Source organism: Salmo trutta, chromosome 17 (assembly GCF_901001165.1).
Source record: "Salmo trutta chromosome 17, fSalTru1.1, whole genome shotgun sequence".
Taxonomy (NCBI): Eukaryota; Metazoa; Chordata; class Actinopteri; order Salmoniformes; family Salmonidae; genus Salmo; species Salmo trutta.
The window spans coordinates 56,885,581-56,900,138 of NC_042973.1; the positions used below are offsets into that span (position 1 = coordinate 56,885,581).

The window sequence follows — 14,558 nt, forward strand, 5'->3', positions numbered from 1 at the left end:
AGCTAAAATTATGCACTAACCTTTTACAATCTCCATCAGATGACACTCCTAGGACATTATGTTAGACAATACATGCATTTTTAGTTCTATCAAGTTCATATTTATATCTAAAAACAGCGTTTTACTATGGCGTTGATGTTCAGGAAATCGTTTCCCTCCAATACCGGCAGTCAAGTCATGACAACAAAATAATTAATTAATATTAGAAAACATTGGTAAAATATTATATTGTCATTCAAAGAATTATAGATTTACATCTCTTGAACGCAATGGACTTGCCAGATTTAAAATTAACCTTACTGGGAAATCACACTTTGCAATAATCTGAGCACTGCGCCAGAAAAATACGCATTGCGATACAGACTAACCGCCATGTTGGAGAGATCTAAAATCGAAAATACTATGTAAATAATCCATTACCTTTGATTCTCTTCATCAGATGTCACTTCCAAAGAATCCCAGGTCCATAACGAATGTAGTTTTGTTCAAAAAAGCTCATCATTTATGTCCAAAAACCTCCGTGTTGTAGCACATGATCTAAGCCAGCCGGACTTCACATCACGAACGGAAAAAATATATTTACGTTCGTTCAAACATGTCAAACGTTGTATCGCATAAATCATTAGGGCCTTTTTTAACCAGAACATGAATAAAATTCAAGGCGGACCATTGGGTTCTCTTTTAAAACGTTTCGGAATGAGACTACCCACCATCAACTCGCGCGCCAGGTGTCTAATGGGCCATTGCCGTTCCAAAGCTCTTCTTCAGTCAGATCTCACTGTAGAAGACTCAAAACACTTTGTAAAGGCTGGGGACATCTTGTGGAAGCAATAGGAAGTGCCAAAACATTCCTCACCCCCTTTGTTTTTCAATGGTATAGGCTTAAAGTCAATTCAACACATCAGGTATCCACTTCCTGTCAGAATCTGTCTCAGGGTTTTGCCTGCCAAATGAGTTCTGTTATACTCACAGACACCATTCAAACAGTTTTTGAAACTTATGGGTGTTTTCTATCCATATATAATAAGTATATGCATATTGTAGTTACTGGGTAGGATTAGTAACCAGATTAAATCGGGTACATTTTTTTATCCAGCCGTGAAAATACTGCCCCCTATACCCTAACAGGTTTAATAAACATTTGAACATAATAAATAAACATTTGAACTTTCAGGAAAAAAGGGTAATGTCTGTAAAACAACAATCAAAAACACTCAATGGGTGATTAACATGTTTTATTTGACTTGATTAAACATTAACATACAACACAAAGGGAGGGTATTCATCATAACTGGACCAGTTTGCCCTATTCTATGTATTATTCAGTATAGTATTATGAAAATAAAAGGTGGGAAACCAAAATAAATCTAGCCCAGTCTTCTGCTATGTATATCATTACAGAGTTAATTCCTTAACGCATATATTTGTACACTGCACGGTTTGCATTAGATATATTAGACATCAGCAAACAACAAGAAAGGGAAATACATTTTTACTATGTTTATAATGTAGCACAGTTTTGCCAGGCAATTTTGTTATCTAGCATTAACAAGGTTGGGTGATTGAGCCCCTTTACACACATCTCCTTCTCAACTGACTAGAGAGAGTGTTTTGCCTGAGAACTAAGTCAGCACTAGCACTGTCTGTAGAACTGTTCCTAACACTGTCTGTAGAACTGTTCCTAGCACTGTTCCTAGCACTGTCCCTATAACTGTCCCTATAACTGCCCCTAGCACTGTCCCTAGCACTGTCCCTAGCACTGTCCCTAGCACTGCCCCTATAACTATCCCTAGCACTGTCCCTAGCACTGTCACTAGCACTGTCCCTATAACTGTCCCTAGCACTGTCCCTAGCACTGTCCCTAGCACTGTCCCTAGCACTGTCTATAGAACTGTTCCTAGCACTGTCCCTATAACTGTCCCTATAACTGCCCCTAGCACTGTCCCTAGCACTGTCCCTAGCACTGTCCCTAGCACTGTCCCTATAACTATCCCTAGCACTGTCCCTAGCACTGTCACTAGCACTGTCTCTATAACTGTCCCTAGCACTGTCCCTAGCACTGTCCCTAGCACTGTCCCTAGCACTGTCTATAGAACTGTTCCTAGCACTGTTCCTAGCACTGTCCCTATAACTGCCCCTAGCACTGTCCCTAGCACTGTCCCTAGCACTGTCCCTAGCACTGTCCCTATAACTGCCCCTAGCACTGTCCCTAGCACTGTCCCTAGCACTGTCCCTAGCACTGTCCCTAGCACTGTCCCTATAACTGCCCCTAGCACTGTCCCTAGCACTGTTCCTAGCACTGTCCCTAGCACTGTCCCTATAACTGCCCCTAGCACTGTCCCTAGCACTGTCCCTAGCACTGTCCCTATAACTATCCCTATAACTGTCCCTAGCACTGTCCCTAGCACTGTCACTAGCACTGTCCCTATAACTGTCCCTAGCACTGTCCCTAGCACTGTCACTAGCACTGTCCCTATAACTGTCACTAGCACTGTCCCTAGCACTGTCCCTAGCACTGTCCGTAGAACTGTCCCTATAACTGTCTGTAGAACTGTCCCTAGAACTGTCCCTAGAACTGTCCCTAGCACTGTCCCTAGCACTGTCACTAGCACTGTCCCTAGCACTGTCACTAGCACTGTCCCTAGCACTGTCCCTAGCACTGTCCCTATAACTGTCACTAGCACTGTCCCTAGAACTGTCCCTAGCACTGTCCCTAGCACTGTCACTAGCACTGTCCCTAGAACTGTCCCTAGCACTGTCCCTAGCACTGTCACTAGCACTGTCCCTATACCTGTCACTAGCACTGTCACTAGCACTGTCCCTAGCACTGTCCCTATACCTGTCACTAGCACTGTCACTAGCACTGTCCCTAGAACTGTCCCTAGCACTGTCCGTAGAACTGTCCCTATAACTGTCTGTAGAACTGTCCGTAGAACTGTCCCTATAACTGTCCCTATAACTGTCCGTAGAACTGCCACTAGCACTGTCCCTAGCACTGTCTCTAGAAATGTACCTATAACGGACCCTAGAACTGTCCCTAGCACTGTCCCTAGCACTGTCCCTATGTAGAACTGTCCCTAGAACTGTCCCTAGAACTGTCCCTATAACAGTCACTAGCACTGTCCCTAGCACTGTCCCTAGAACTGTCCCTAGAACTGTCCCTAGAACTGTCCCTAGCACTGTCCCTATGTAGAACTGTCCCTAGAACTGTCCCTAGAACTGTCCCTAGCACTGTCACTAGCACTGTCCCTATATAGCATTCTTTATGGCATCGACTACTTCTTTTGCCTTCTCTAGTGTTAACAACTCATCATGGAGAAAAGGTGCGATACCCTCACATGCATGGAGTCTATCCTTTAATACTCCCTCTTCAACTACGAGGGTGCTGTCAACTGGCAGATGGAATGCCAGGGTCACATTGTCCCACATGAAATGTTCATAATCATGTCCTAGTTCTTCTGTTTCAACTGTTCCACTCTCTCGGTTGATGATCAGCTTCTTTGTATGGGTTCCACATATTGCTTCTGCACGCCAGATAATTTTGCCATCTTTATAAATGCATATTGCCTCATCATTCTCATCGGCAAGAAGTGGGCAGTCATCAAACTCTGTCACCTCTGGACTGTGGAGAACCACTACGTACATGATCTCCTGCTTGTAAACCACGGTTTCATAGACTCTCGGGACAGGCTTCTCTCCCTCACAGATCTGCTCTGTGTACATCTGCATGAGATCCTCCAAGGGGAAGGTAAACTTAAAGTTCCCATACCGAGATCCCTGTTGGAAGACAGGGGAGGTGGTGAATTCCCTCAGGAATGGATTGTGTCTTTTTTCTTCCCCCGTTTTTGGGTCAAAGGAAAGCTGTTCCTTTTCAAGGAAGCGATTCTCTGCTGCCTCAATTTCACCTTCTGTAATGTGAAGAGCCCACCATGAGAAACTCCCTCTTTGCCCTGCTGTAAATCCACTCAAATCCATGATTCCTGACAGGCCTGTTGGAGTGGTTACGTGACAGACTTTGTCCACGTGAAATTCCGCTTTGTCAGCTTTGGGGTATAGTGGAATGTCTTTTAAAATAAGACGTCTATAACTTTGTGGGGTTTTAACCATTTTCAAGGTTTCTATACTCTTATGCTCCCCACGGTAATAGGTCTCCGTTTTTTCTCTTCTGTTTTCTCGATGCATTTTCTTTCCCTGAAAAGAGGAAAGTTGACAATTAGATTAATCGTATGTGGATCTCTTTATTTATCTAGATTGTTTACACAACATCATTATGAGGTGATGACAAATGTTCTAATATAAAGGTTTAGATGGAGCTGTATGCAACGATATGAAAGTCCTTAAGATCGACATGATACTTGTAAACATTTTGAAGCTATATCGTTTATTTACAGAGACAAAAGACAACACAAACTTGAATTGTGTGTTGCAATAGGGTGAGACAGTATAAGTTCACAAGGTTTATTTCTATTTGATATTATTCTATAATCAATGGGTATAGAGTATATCAAACAAAACATGAAAATGAAATTATAACAAAATAAGATTACTTTCTAAAAGAGATACCGTTGTAATGAGTTGTATCATTTCAGTGTTTGTAATGTGTTTTAGACAAAGACACAATATTTATTGCACACAACTCCTGGAAGCAATCATCTCTACAACTAAACATATTTATAATCTAAAGACATTTGTATAATGTGTTCCTTTTATACTGTACATAAACAATACTAAATTAGGTGTTTTTTCAGTCAAACCATTAGCTAAATAAATGTACTAAAATGTATTATTCTAAAACACAAACTAAACAAGCATTTCTATAACAGCCTTTGGATACCTTCTTTGTGTGCAGTAGGGTACTTAACTTGAGAGTATGTTTCAGTAAGTAAGACCTAGCAAATACTAACTGTATCTCTTGTCTTACCTTAACCAATAAGGCATGAGGGGGTGTGGTATATGGCCAATATACCATGGCTAAGGGCTGTTCTAAGACAATGCGGAGTGCCTGGATACAGCCCTCAGCTGTGGTATATTGGTCATATATCACAGAGGTGGTAAACAGAGGTGGTAAACTGGTTACCAACTTAATTACAACAGTAAAAATACATGTTTTGTCATACCCGTGGTATACGGTCTGATATACCACAGCTGTCAACCAATCAGCATTCAGGGCTGGAACCACCCAGTTTACAATTAAATGTATAATACGTTTGCTTGGTTAAGTATTTATGCCCTGTCACTAAAACAGTCACACCCTGTCATAGTTGCACTCCGCATACTGTACTGTAGGTTATATAGACTATATGACCAAAAGTATGTGGACACATGCTTGTTGAACATCTCATTACAAAATGATGGGCATAAATATGGAGTTGGTCCACTCTTCTGGGAAGGTTTTTCACACCTTTGCCATATCAGGCCACAGAATCATGTTCAACATCAATAGTACAATGTGTCACAAACGCAACATGACAAAACACTACTCTGCAGCAGAGATCTGAATCAAAGGGGGTGTCTACACAGGTCTGAATCAATAGGTTTCTCTATACAGGTCTGAATCAATAGGGGTCTGAATCAATAGGGGTCTCTATACAGATATGAATCAATAGGAGTCTCTATACAGATCTGAATCAATAGGTTTCTCTATACAGGTCTGAATCAATAGGCGTCTGAATCAATAGGGGTCTCTACACAGATCTGAATCAATAGGGGTCTCTACACAGATCTGAATTAATAGGTTTCTCTATACAGGTCTGAATCAATAGGGGTCTCTACACAGATCTGAATCAATAGGGGTCTCTACACAGATCTGAATCAATAGGTTTCTCTATACAGGTCTGAATCAATAGGGCTCTGAATCAATAGGGGTCTCTATACAGATATGAATCAATAGGAGTCTCTACACAGATCTGAATCAATAGGTTTCTCTACACAGATCTGAATCAATAGGGGTCTCTACACAGATCTGAATCAATAGGTTTCTCTACACAGATATGAATCAATAGGAGTCTCTACACAGATCTGAATCAATAGGTTTCTCTACACAGATCTGAATCAATAGGGGTCTCTACACAGGTCTGAATCAATAGGTTTCTCTACACAGATCTGAATCAATAGGTTTCTCTACACAGATCTGAATCAATAGGGGTCTCTACACAGGTCTGAATCAATAGTGGTGAATGTGAGTGTCTTTGTGTGTGTGTATATGTGTGTGTGTGTGTTTAAAATTGTAAATGTTATTTGTCACAAGCACAAGCACAGTTAAATGCTCAACTTGCAATCCCTGCTGTTTAAGCAAGCCCTGCTGTGTTAAGGCAGATATCTGGGGAAGGGTCCCAAAATACGTCTGCAGCATTGAAATTCCCCACGAACACAATGGCCTCCATCATTCTTAAATGGAAGAAGTTTGGAACCACCAAGACTCTTCCTAGAGCTGTCCACATGGCCAAACTGAAGGGCCTTGGTCAGGAAGGTGACCAAGAACCCGATGGTCACTCTGACAGAGCTCCAGAGTTCCTCTGTGGAGATGGGAGAACCTTCCAGAAGGACAACCATCTCAGCAGCACTCCACCAATAATGCACTTATGGTAGAGTGACCAGACTGAAGCCACTCATCAGTAAAAGGCACATGACAAGCCGCTTGGAGTTTGCCAAGAGGCACCTAAAGGACTCTCAGACCATGGGATACAAGATTCGCTGGTCTGATGAAACCAAGATTGAACTATTTGGCCTGAATGTCAAGCGTTACATCTGTTAGAAACTTGGCACCATCCCTACGGTGAAACATGGTGGTGGCAGCATCATGCTGTGGGGATGTTTTTCAGCGGCAGGGACCAGGAGACTAGTCAGGATTGAGGGAAAGCTGAACGGAGCAAAGTACAGAGAGCTCCTTGACAAAAAACCTGCTCCAGAGTGCTCAGGACCTTAGACTGGGGCGAAAGTTCGCCTTCCAACAGGACAATGACCCTAAGCACACAGCCAAGACAATGGAGTGGCTTCAGGACAAGTCTCTGAATGTCCTTGAGTGACCCAGCCAAAGCCTGGACTTGAACCCGATCGAACATCTCTGGAGAGACCTGAAAATAGCTGTGTAGCGTCCCTCCCCATCCAATCTGACAGAGCTTGAGAGGATCTGCAGAGAAGAATGGGAGAAACTCCCCAAATTCAGGTGTGCGAAGCTTGTAGTGTCATACCCAAGAAGACTCGAGGCTTTAATCACCGCCAAAGGTGCTTCATCAAAGTACTGAGTAAAGGGTCTGAATACATCTGAATACAAAATGTGGAAAAAGCTAAAATATCTTGATTGAATAAGTATTTAACCCCATTCTTATGGCAAGCCTAAATCATTTCAGTAGTAAAAATGTGCTTAAGTCACATAATAAGTTGCATGGACTTGCATGTGTGTAATAATAGTGTTTAACATAATTTTTTATGAATACCTCATCTCTGTACCCCACGCATACAATTAATTCTCAGTTTCATTGGTCGAGCAGTGAATTTCAAACACAGATTCAAACAGAAAGACTAGGAGGTTTTCCAATGCCTCGCTAAGAAGGGCACCTGTTGAAAGAAATGTAATAATAATAATTAACCTGACATTGAAATGCCTTTGGGCATGTTGAAGTTATTAATTCCACTTTGGATGGTCTATCAATACACACAGTCCCTACAAAGAAAGAGGCAACCTTTCATTATTTTATAAAATTGGTAGTTACAGTCTTGTCTCCTCGCTGCAACTCCCGTACGGACCCGGGAGAGGCGAAGGTCAAGAGCCGTGCCTCCTCCGAAACACAACCAAGCCAAGCTGCTTCTTGACACAATGCCTGCTTAACCTGGAAGCCAGCCGCACCAATGTGTCAGAGGAAACACCGTACACCTGCAACCGTGTCAGCATGCATTGTGCCCCATGTCACTAGTGTGCGATGGGACAAGAACATCCCTGCCGGCCAATCCCTCCCCTAACCCGGACGACGCTGGGCCAATTGTTCGCCACCCCATGGGTGTCCCGGTCGCAGCCGGCTGCGAGAGAGCCTGGACACAAACCAGTATCTCTAGTGGCACAGCTAGCACTGCAATGCAGTGCCTTAGACCACTGTGCCACTTGGGAGTTGGGAGGCAAAGGCAACCTTTCTAACTCAGTTGCCGGAGAGGAAGGAAACCACTCAGGGATTTCACCATGAGGCCAATGGTGACTTTAGAACAGTTACAGAGTGGCTGTGCTAGTAGAAAACTGAGGATTTAGTTTTGACTTAAATCCTTTTGAAAATCTATGGCAAGATTTGAAAATGTTGCAATGATCAGCAACCAACTTGAAAGAACTTGAAGAATAATAAATAAATAAATACATTGCAATTATTGTAAAATACAGGTGTGCAAAGCTCTAAGAGACGTACCCAGAAACACTCACAGCTCCCAAAGGTGATTCTAGCATGTTTTGACTCATTTGCAAACATTTCTAAAAAAATGTTTTCACTTTGTCATTATGGGGTATTGTGTGTTGATGGTTGAGAAAAAGTATCAATTGAATCAATTTTGAATTGGAATAAATCAAGGGGTATGAATACTTTCTGAAGGCACTTTAGTACATGTTTTTACCTTAAACCTCAATTAACTGAACAAGTTAACTCTGATTTGTTTCATATTTGCATGTGTTTTATCTTTATCTACCCCATTTTACATCATCTAAGGAGTTTGTGTTGTGTCCACCATCGGTTGAGACACAAGATGCTCTTGAATACAGGGTGGATGTCATGTTGTGGCTGATTAATAATGTACTAAAATGGGATTCAAATGTATATTTCACCTTTCAAATGGTACCACAAAGATGGTTGGAGGACCACACATCAGAATGTTGACTTGAATGGGAAAATACAGTTGAAATCAGAAGTTTACATACACCTTAGCCAAATACATTTAAACTCAGTTTTTCACAATTCCTGACATTTAATCCTAGTAAAAAATCCCTTTCTTAGGTCAGTTAGGATCACCACTTTATTTTAAGAATGTGAAATGTCAGAATAATAGTAGAGAGAATGATTTTTGTCAGCTTTTATTTATTTCATCACATTCCCAGTGGGTCAGAAGTTTACTTACACTCAATTAGTATTTGGTAGCATTGCCTTTAAATTGTTTAACTTGGGTTAAACGTTTCGGGTAGCCTTCCACAAGCTTCCCACAATAAGTTGGGTGAATTTTGGCCCATTCCTCCTGACAGAGATGGTGTAACTGAGTCAGGTCTGTAAGCCTCCTTGCTCGCACACACTGTTTTTGTTCTGCCCACAAGTTTTCTATGGAATTGAGGTCAGGGCTTTCTGATGGCCACTCCAATACCTTGACTTTGTTGTCGTTAAGCCATTTTGCCACAACTTTGGAAGTATGCTTGGGGTCATTGTCCATTTGGATGACCCATTTGCGTCCAAGCTTTAACTTCCTGACTGATGTCTTGAGATGTTGCTTCAATATATCCACATAATTTCCCTCCTCATGATGCCATCTATTTGGTGAAGTGCACCAGTCCCTCCTGCCGCAAAGCACCCCCACAACATGATGCTGCCACCCCCGTGCTTCACGGTTGGGAGGGTGTTCTTTGGCCTGCAAGCATCCCCCTTTTTCCTCCAAACATAACGATGGTCATTATGGCCAAGCAGTTCTATTTTTGTTTCATCAGACCAAAGAACATTTCTCCAAAAAGTATAATCTTTGTCCCCATGTGCAAAACGTAGTCTGGCTTTTTTATGGCGGTTTTGGAGCAGTGGCTTCTTCCTTGCTGAGCGGCTTTTTAGGTTATGTTGATATAGGACTCGTTTTACTATGGATATAGATACTTGTGTACCTGTTTCCTCCAGCATCTTCACAAGACCTTTGCTGTTGCTCAGGGATTGATTTGCACGTTTCCCACCAAAGTACGTTCATCTCTAGGAGACAGAACGAGTCTCCTTCTTCAGTGGTATGATGGCTGCGTGGTCCCATGGTGTTTATACTTGCGTGCTGTTGTTTGTACAGATGAACGTGGTACCTTCAGGCGTTTGGAAAATTCTCCCAAGGATGAACCAGACTTCTGGAGATCTTGTCTGATTTCTTTTGAATTGCCCATGATGTCATGCAAAGAGGCACGGAGTTTGAAGGTAAGCCTTGAAATACATCCACAGGTACACCTCCAATTGCCTCAAATTATGTCAATTAGCCTATCAGAAGCTTCTAAAGCCATGAAATCATTTTCTGGACTTTTCCAAGCTGTTTAACCCTCCCGTTGTCCTCCCATTCTGCCTACTCCCCGTGTCACCGGCGGGTCATCCTGTCCCGTCTCGGCTAAAGGCCCAGTGGGCACAAGTGTGACAGTACGCGTGCGAACAGTCTTTGCAGATGTATTTCTTACACCTGCAGCACGTGTGTGTCTTGGCGTCCTTCTTGGGAGGGCAGAGCTGACACCTCTTCCTCGTACTAGCCACTAGCGGGGCGGTGTCCGGGCCAGCGGCATGCTCCCGGAGGAGCTGCGTTGTCGTCCGCACTCTGTAGGACTTTGACAAGTGCGGACGCGGCTTCGGTGCGGGGGAGACGCTGCCTTCTTTGTATCAAGAGCTTGACAAGCGCCTTTCCCAGCTGCTCCAGGAACACCCTCCTCTTGTTCTGCTTACGAGGCATCCAGCTAGGGTTGATCTCTCACCATATGACAAAGGAGTTGTAGGAGGACACGTCGAGGATGTTGTGGAAGATGACCAGGGGCCAGCGGGCAGTCATCCGTCTGCAGCTGTAGGTGCCGACCACCTTGTCTAGGTTGTCCACGCCGCCCTTGTTGCAGTTGTAGTCTAGGATGAGGGCCGGCTTCCGGTCATGGCGATCGCTAATGTCGGCCTCCGTGTGCAGCATGCTCAGGAGTAGCACGTTCTTATTTCTCTTTGCCAGGTAGGACACTAGAGTGACGGTGGGCGTGAAGGCGAACCTGAAGGACGAGACCTGTCTGCCCTTTGACTGGAGCAGTGCGGGAGGGAGCTCGGGCTTATTCTTTCGCACCGTGCCGACCATGGTGAGGTTCCTCTCGAGGAGCCGCTGGCCGAGTTCGTAGGAGGTGAAGAAATTGTCACAGGTGACGTTGTGACCACCCGGCAGCCCCTGCGTGAGATCGAGGACGACGCGCGCACCCTGGTTCTTCTCGGGGGTTCCGCCGGCCGCCTTACCGGTGTAGACTTGCATCTTCCAAGCGTAGCAGGACTTGGCGTCGCAGGCCACCCACGACTTGATGCCGTATTTGGCCGGCTTCTCCTTTTGGAGGAGGGAGAGGAAGGAGATTAGTTGACGCCGCCACTACTGATGCTGCTGCTGCTGCTGACGCTACCTCTCTATACTACCGCTGGTTCATCATTGGGACGCACGGCGTTTATGTTACATGCTGACGCTACCTCTCTATAGTACACATACATACGTACAGATACACAGACTACCTCTGAACGGGACCAGTTGTTCGTCCACCATCAAGTCGGACCCCGGGTTGTAGAGGGCCGGCAACCGCTCCTCCCACAGGTCCCAGACCTCTCTTATGGCCGCCAGTCTGTCGGAGGCGAGTCTCGCGGGTCTCGACCGGCGGTCATTGAATCGCAGCAGCCTCGAGTACTTGTGAAAGACCTTGAGTGGCATGGTGGCTCGGAACACGGTCCTGCCGCTCTCCGCGTCCCACAGGCTGGCCGCGGACTCGCCTCGGGACCTGCTAGGATTAGCAGCCATAGGTAGGCACGCAGGTCGGTGGAGTCCATGGGTCGCCAGCTGTCGCCGTATTTTCTCACCCCTGCAGATTTGTCATGTCCACAATGATCCTTTCTATCGCCGGCATGACAAACAGCCGGAAGGTGGACTCGATGTCGAGCGCACGACGCAGCGTAGGCCGTGGGGCCAGGCGTCACCGCGGGGCCGGGGTGGCAGATGGCGCGGGGCAGGTCCGGGCCGCGATAGGCCACGAAGGACCATTTGATTTTGCCGTTTTTTGACAGCAACGTCTCCCTTCGGGCTTGGCCGGCCGCCGCCGTGTCCTCTCGCTCTGGCTCTCTGTCTCGCTCTCGGGCAGCGGCCGTGTCTCCCTCTCGCTCTTCCTCCTCCTCCGAAGAAGAAGAGGAGCACGACCGCGAGGCCGAGTCGTCCGCGTCACGTTCGGGGTCGTATTCCTCGCCGTCTTCGTCTTCCGAAATGTCCTCCTCTTCTGAATCGCAGTAGTCTTCTTCGTCTTCTCGGTCGACACTGGAGGCTATCTGTACCGCGCTGAAACCAGGACTGCGAGGCGGCGGCGGCGGCGGCCTCACGCTCGGCGGGGTCATATTCCTCACCGTCCTCATTGTCGTCCTCATCGTCGTACTCATCGTCGTCCTCATCTTCTTCTTCTTCTTCTTCTTCCTGACAATATTAGTAGCCTCTCTACTGCCGGCCGACAGTGGCCATGCTGCCCTCTTGCACACTGACGCACCGCAGCTCCCAGGGGGTCGCTCTGACCCGGCCTGGACACGGGGGAACAGCTCCTAACAGTAGTCTTGCTGGACATTTGAAAAAATCTGTTCTAGAACCTGTTCAGCTGTGAAACGCACATTCATGGCTTCAGCACCTTGGAGAAGACCACATGTCTGGACATGTACGGACGTGTACCCATGACAATATTAATATATTTTCTTTCCTACAGCTTACATGGATAAATGAACAAAGGCAACAGTTCACTTTTGTACTACTGGGGTCAGTCTAGGACAGGTCATCACATTCCAAGTTGAATAATATCATGGAGGGGACTGTTTTCACTGCTCCACATGTCTGGACATGTACGGACGTGTACCAGTGACAATATTAGTATATTTTCTTTCCTTTTCTTTCCTGTTTTGGCATTAAGGTTCAAAATGTCACTTTCTGACCACTTCTTCCATCGGCAAACATTTATGGAAAGGTGTGTTTAAATGAAAAGGGATCCTGTCAAAAAGTGATTGAATTCAAATGGATTTACCTCCTTTTCAGACCGCATCTAAGCAGACTTGACTGTCGTCTATTCAGTTGTCTGTCTCCCTCATGTTGTCTGTGCTGTGACAAGCCTTAATGCATATACATGTTTTTTAAATGCTCAATATGCCAGGTTAATAGAATTTTTTTTATATTTAAACCCACTTGACTGACTGGACCTGAATTTTTCTACCACTAACTTCCCACCTGTTTTGAAAATATGATTTTTCCTGTTCTCCTTCATTTAAGATCGTTGTATTGTACATAGTTTTGTTGTTGTGAATACTGTCATTAGTATTGGTAGTAAATTGTGTACTCAACATAGGTTGATTGTCGTGTTATTCATGTAACAGTTACATTGCAACTTATTAATGGACAATACTTAAGCTGTTTTTAATGATCTGTTACATTAAAGGGGCAATCTGGGATTCAAAAAATAACAAAGCCGTCACCCTGCCATTCTTTGGGGGAAAACAGCCGAGGGATGGGGTAAGTTATATTCTTCAAGAAGCAATGGCTACAATATATATCATTCATTTAAAGCCCACAAATGCATGTACCAATCACAGATTTCTGCTTTAAATGTCTGGATACATTATTGCATAAAAATCCCTCAAAGAAGCAACAATGTCATTAATCACTAAGTCACAATACATTTTAGATAATGGTGTCAGAAATAACATATTTATTTGATTTCAGTTACATATAAACTTTATCAAAGATAATGCCACTATATCTATATATAATACATTAAACTCAATGGTTATTTGTGATCCAATCAAACCATTGCCATTCGAATGCACTAGGCAGCTATGCTATCGTAAATACAGTATCTTATGCATTCTAAATAACCGCCCATTTGGACAAGGAAAATGCAGTAAATATTTACTCTGAGCTGCGCTTCGATTGGTTGGTCGTTGATGGAAGGCCGGGTTGTCCTTTGAAGAATGTCTGGTGGTAGAACGGATACTCGGTAGTACTGTTGTCGTGTGGTAGTGCGGATCCTTTGTCCGTCCTTTCCTAGCCCACGTTTAAAGCTGCGGTTGCTAACACAACGACTAGGAGGTATCACTTCTTTAGTGGATAAGAGTTCAAAGTTCACACCAAGTTGCCATACTTTAAGCTCATGCTATATTCTGGCTGGTATAGTCGAAATTCATCCTTCCAGTGTGTTGATCGTCATCTTCACGTTGAAATTTGATGCTAATTTCGTTAGGTTCTTGGCGTTCAACCAGAGCTCACGCTGAGGTTGGCTTAGTTCTGTTGGTGATCTTGTCCTTTTAACGTGGGGACCGCCGTCCTCTTGTCCTTGGAACAGGAAGATACATTTTCATAACAGGGATTATATAGTAGGGAAGAGAAGGGCGTGTTTCATAGTTTATAACCAATGTCTGTTCACTTGGGCGGGGCCTCTGAGTGAGCAGAGTTTCTCTATGACAAACCGTTCTCTCATTTAAGAAGCTAAAATGACATTTAATCTTTTTACAAATAGTTTAATATTTAAACATTTAAATTGCACAACAATTCCATGTGATTCTGATAACTAGAATGTGTCGACTCAAGTTGAACAATATCATAGACGGGACTGTTTTCACTGC

General features: G+C 44.3%; 1 protein-coding gene across 2 annotated transcripts; it reads right to left on the reverse strand.

Annotated features, from left to right (window-relative positions):
* Positions 1-2,816: 2,816 nt before the first annotated feature.
* LOC115152468 (uncharacterized) lies at positions 2,817-14,287 on the reverse strand. 2 transcript variants are annotated; one of them, XM_029697346.1, is made up of 3 exons: positions 13,850-14,287; positions 3,226-4,191; positions 2,817-3,101 (listed from the first exon to the last, which is right to left on the reverse strand). In XM_029697346.1, exon 2 carries the CDS (start codon positions 4,180-4,182, stop codon positions 3,250-3,252), a length of 933 nt encoding a protein of 310 aa, XP_029553206.1. In that variant the 5' UTR covers positions 4,183-4,191; positions 13,850-14,287; the 3' UTR covers positions 2,817-3,101; positions 3,226-3,249. The 2 variants fall into 2 exon arrangements, with proteins under 2 accessions (XP_029553206.1, XP_029553205.1); XM_029697345.1 differs by having other exon boundaries at positions 2,817-4,191.
* Between the last annotated feature and the right edge of the window lie 271 nt (positions 14,288-14,558).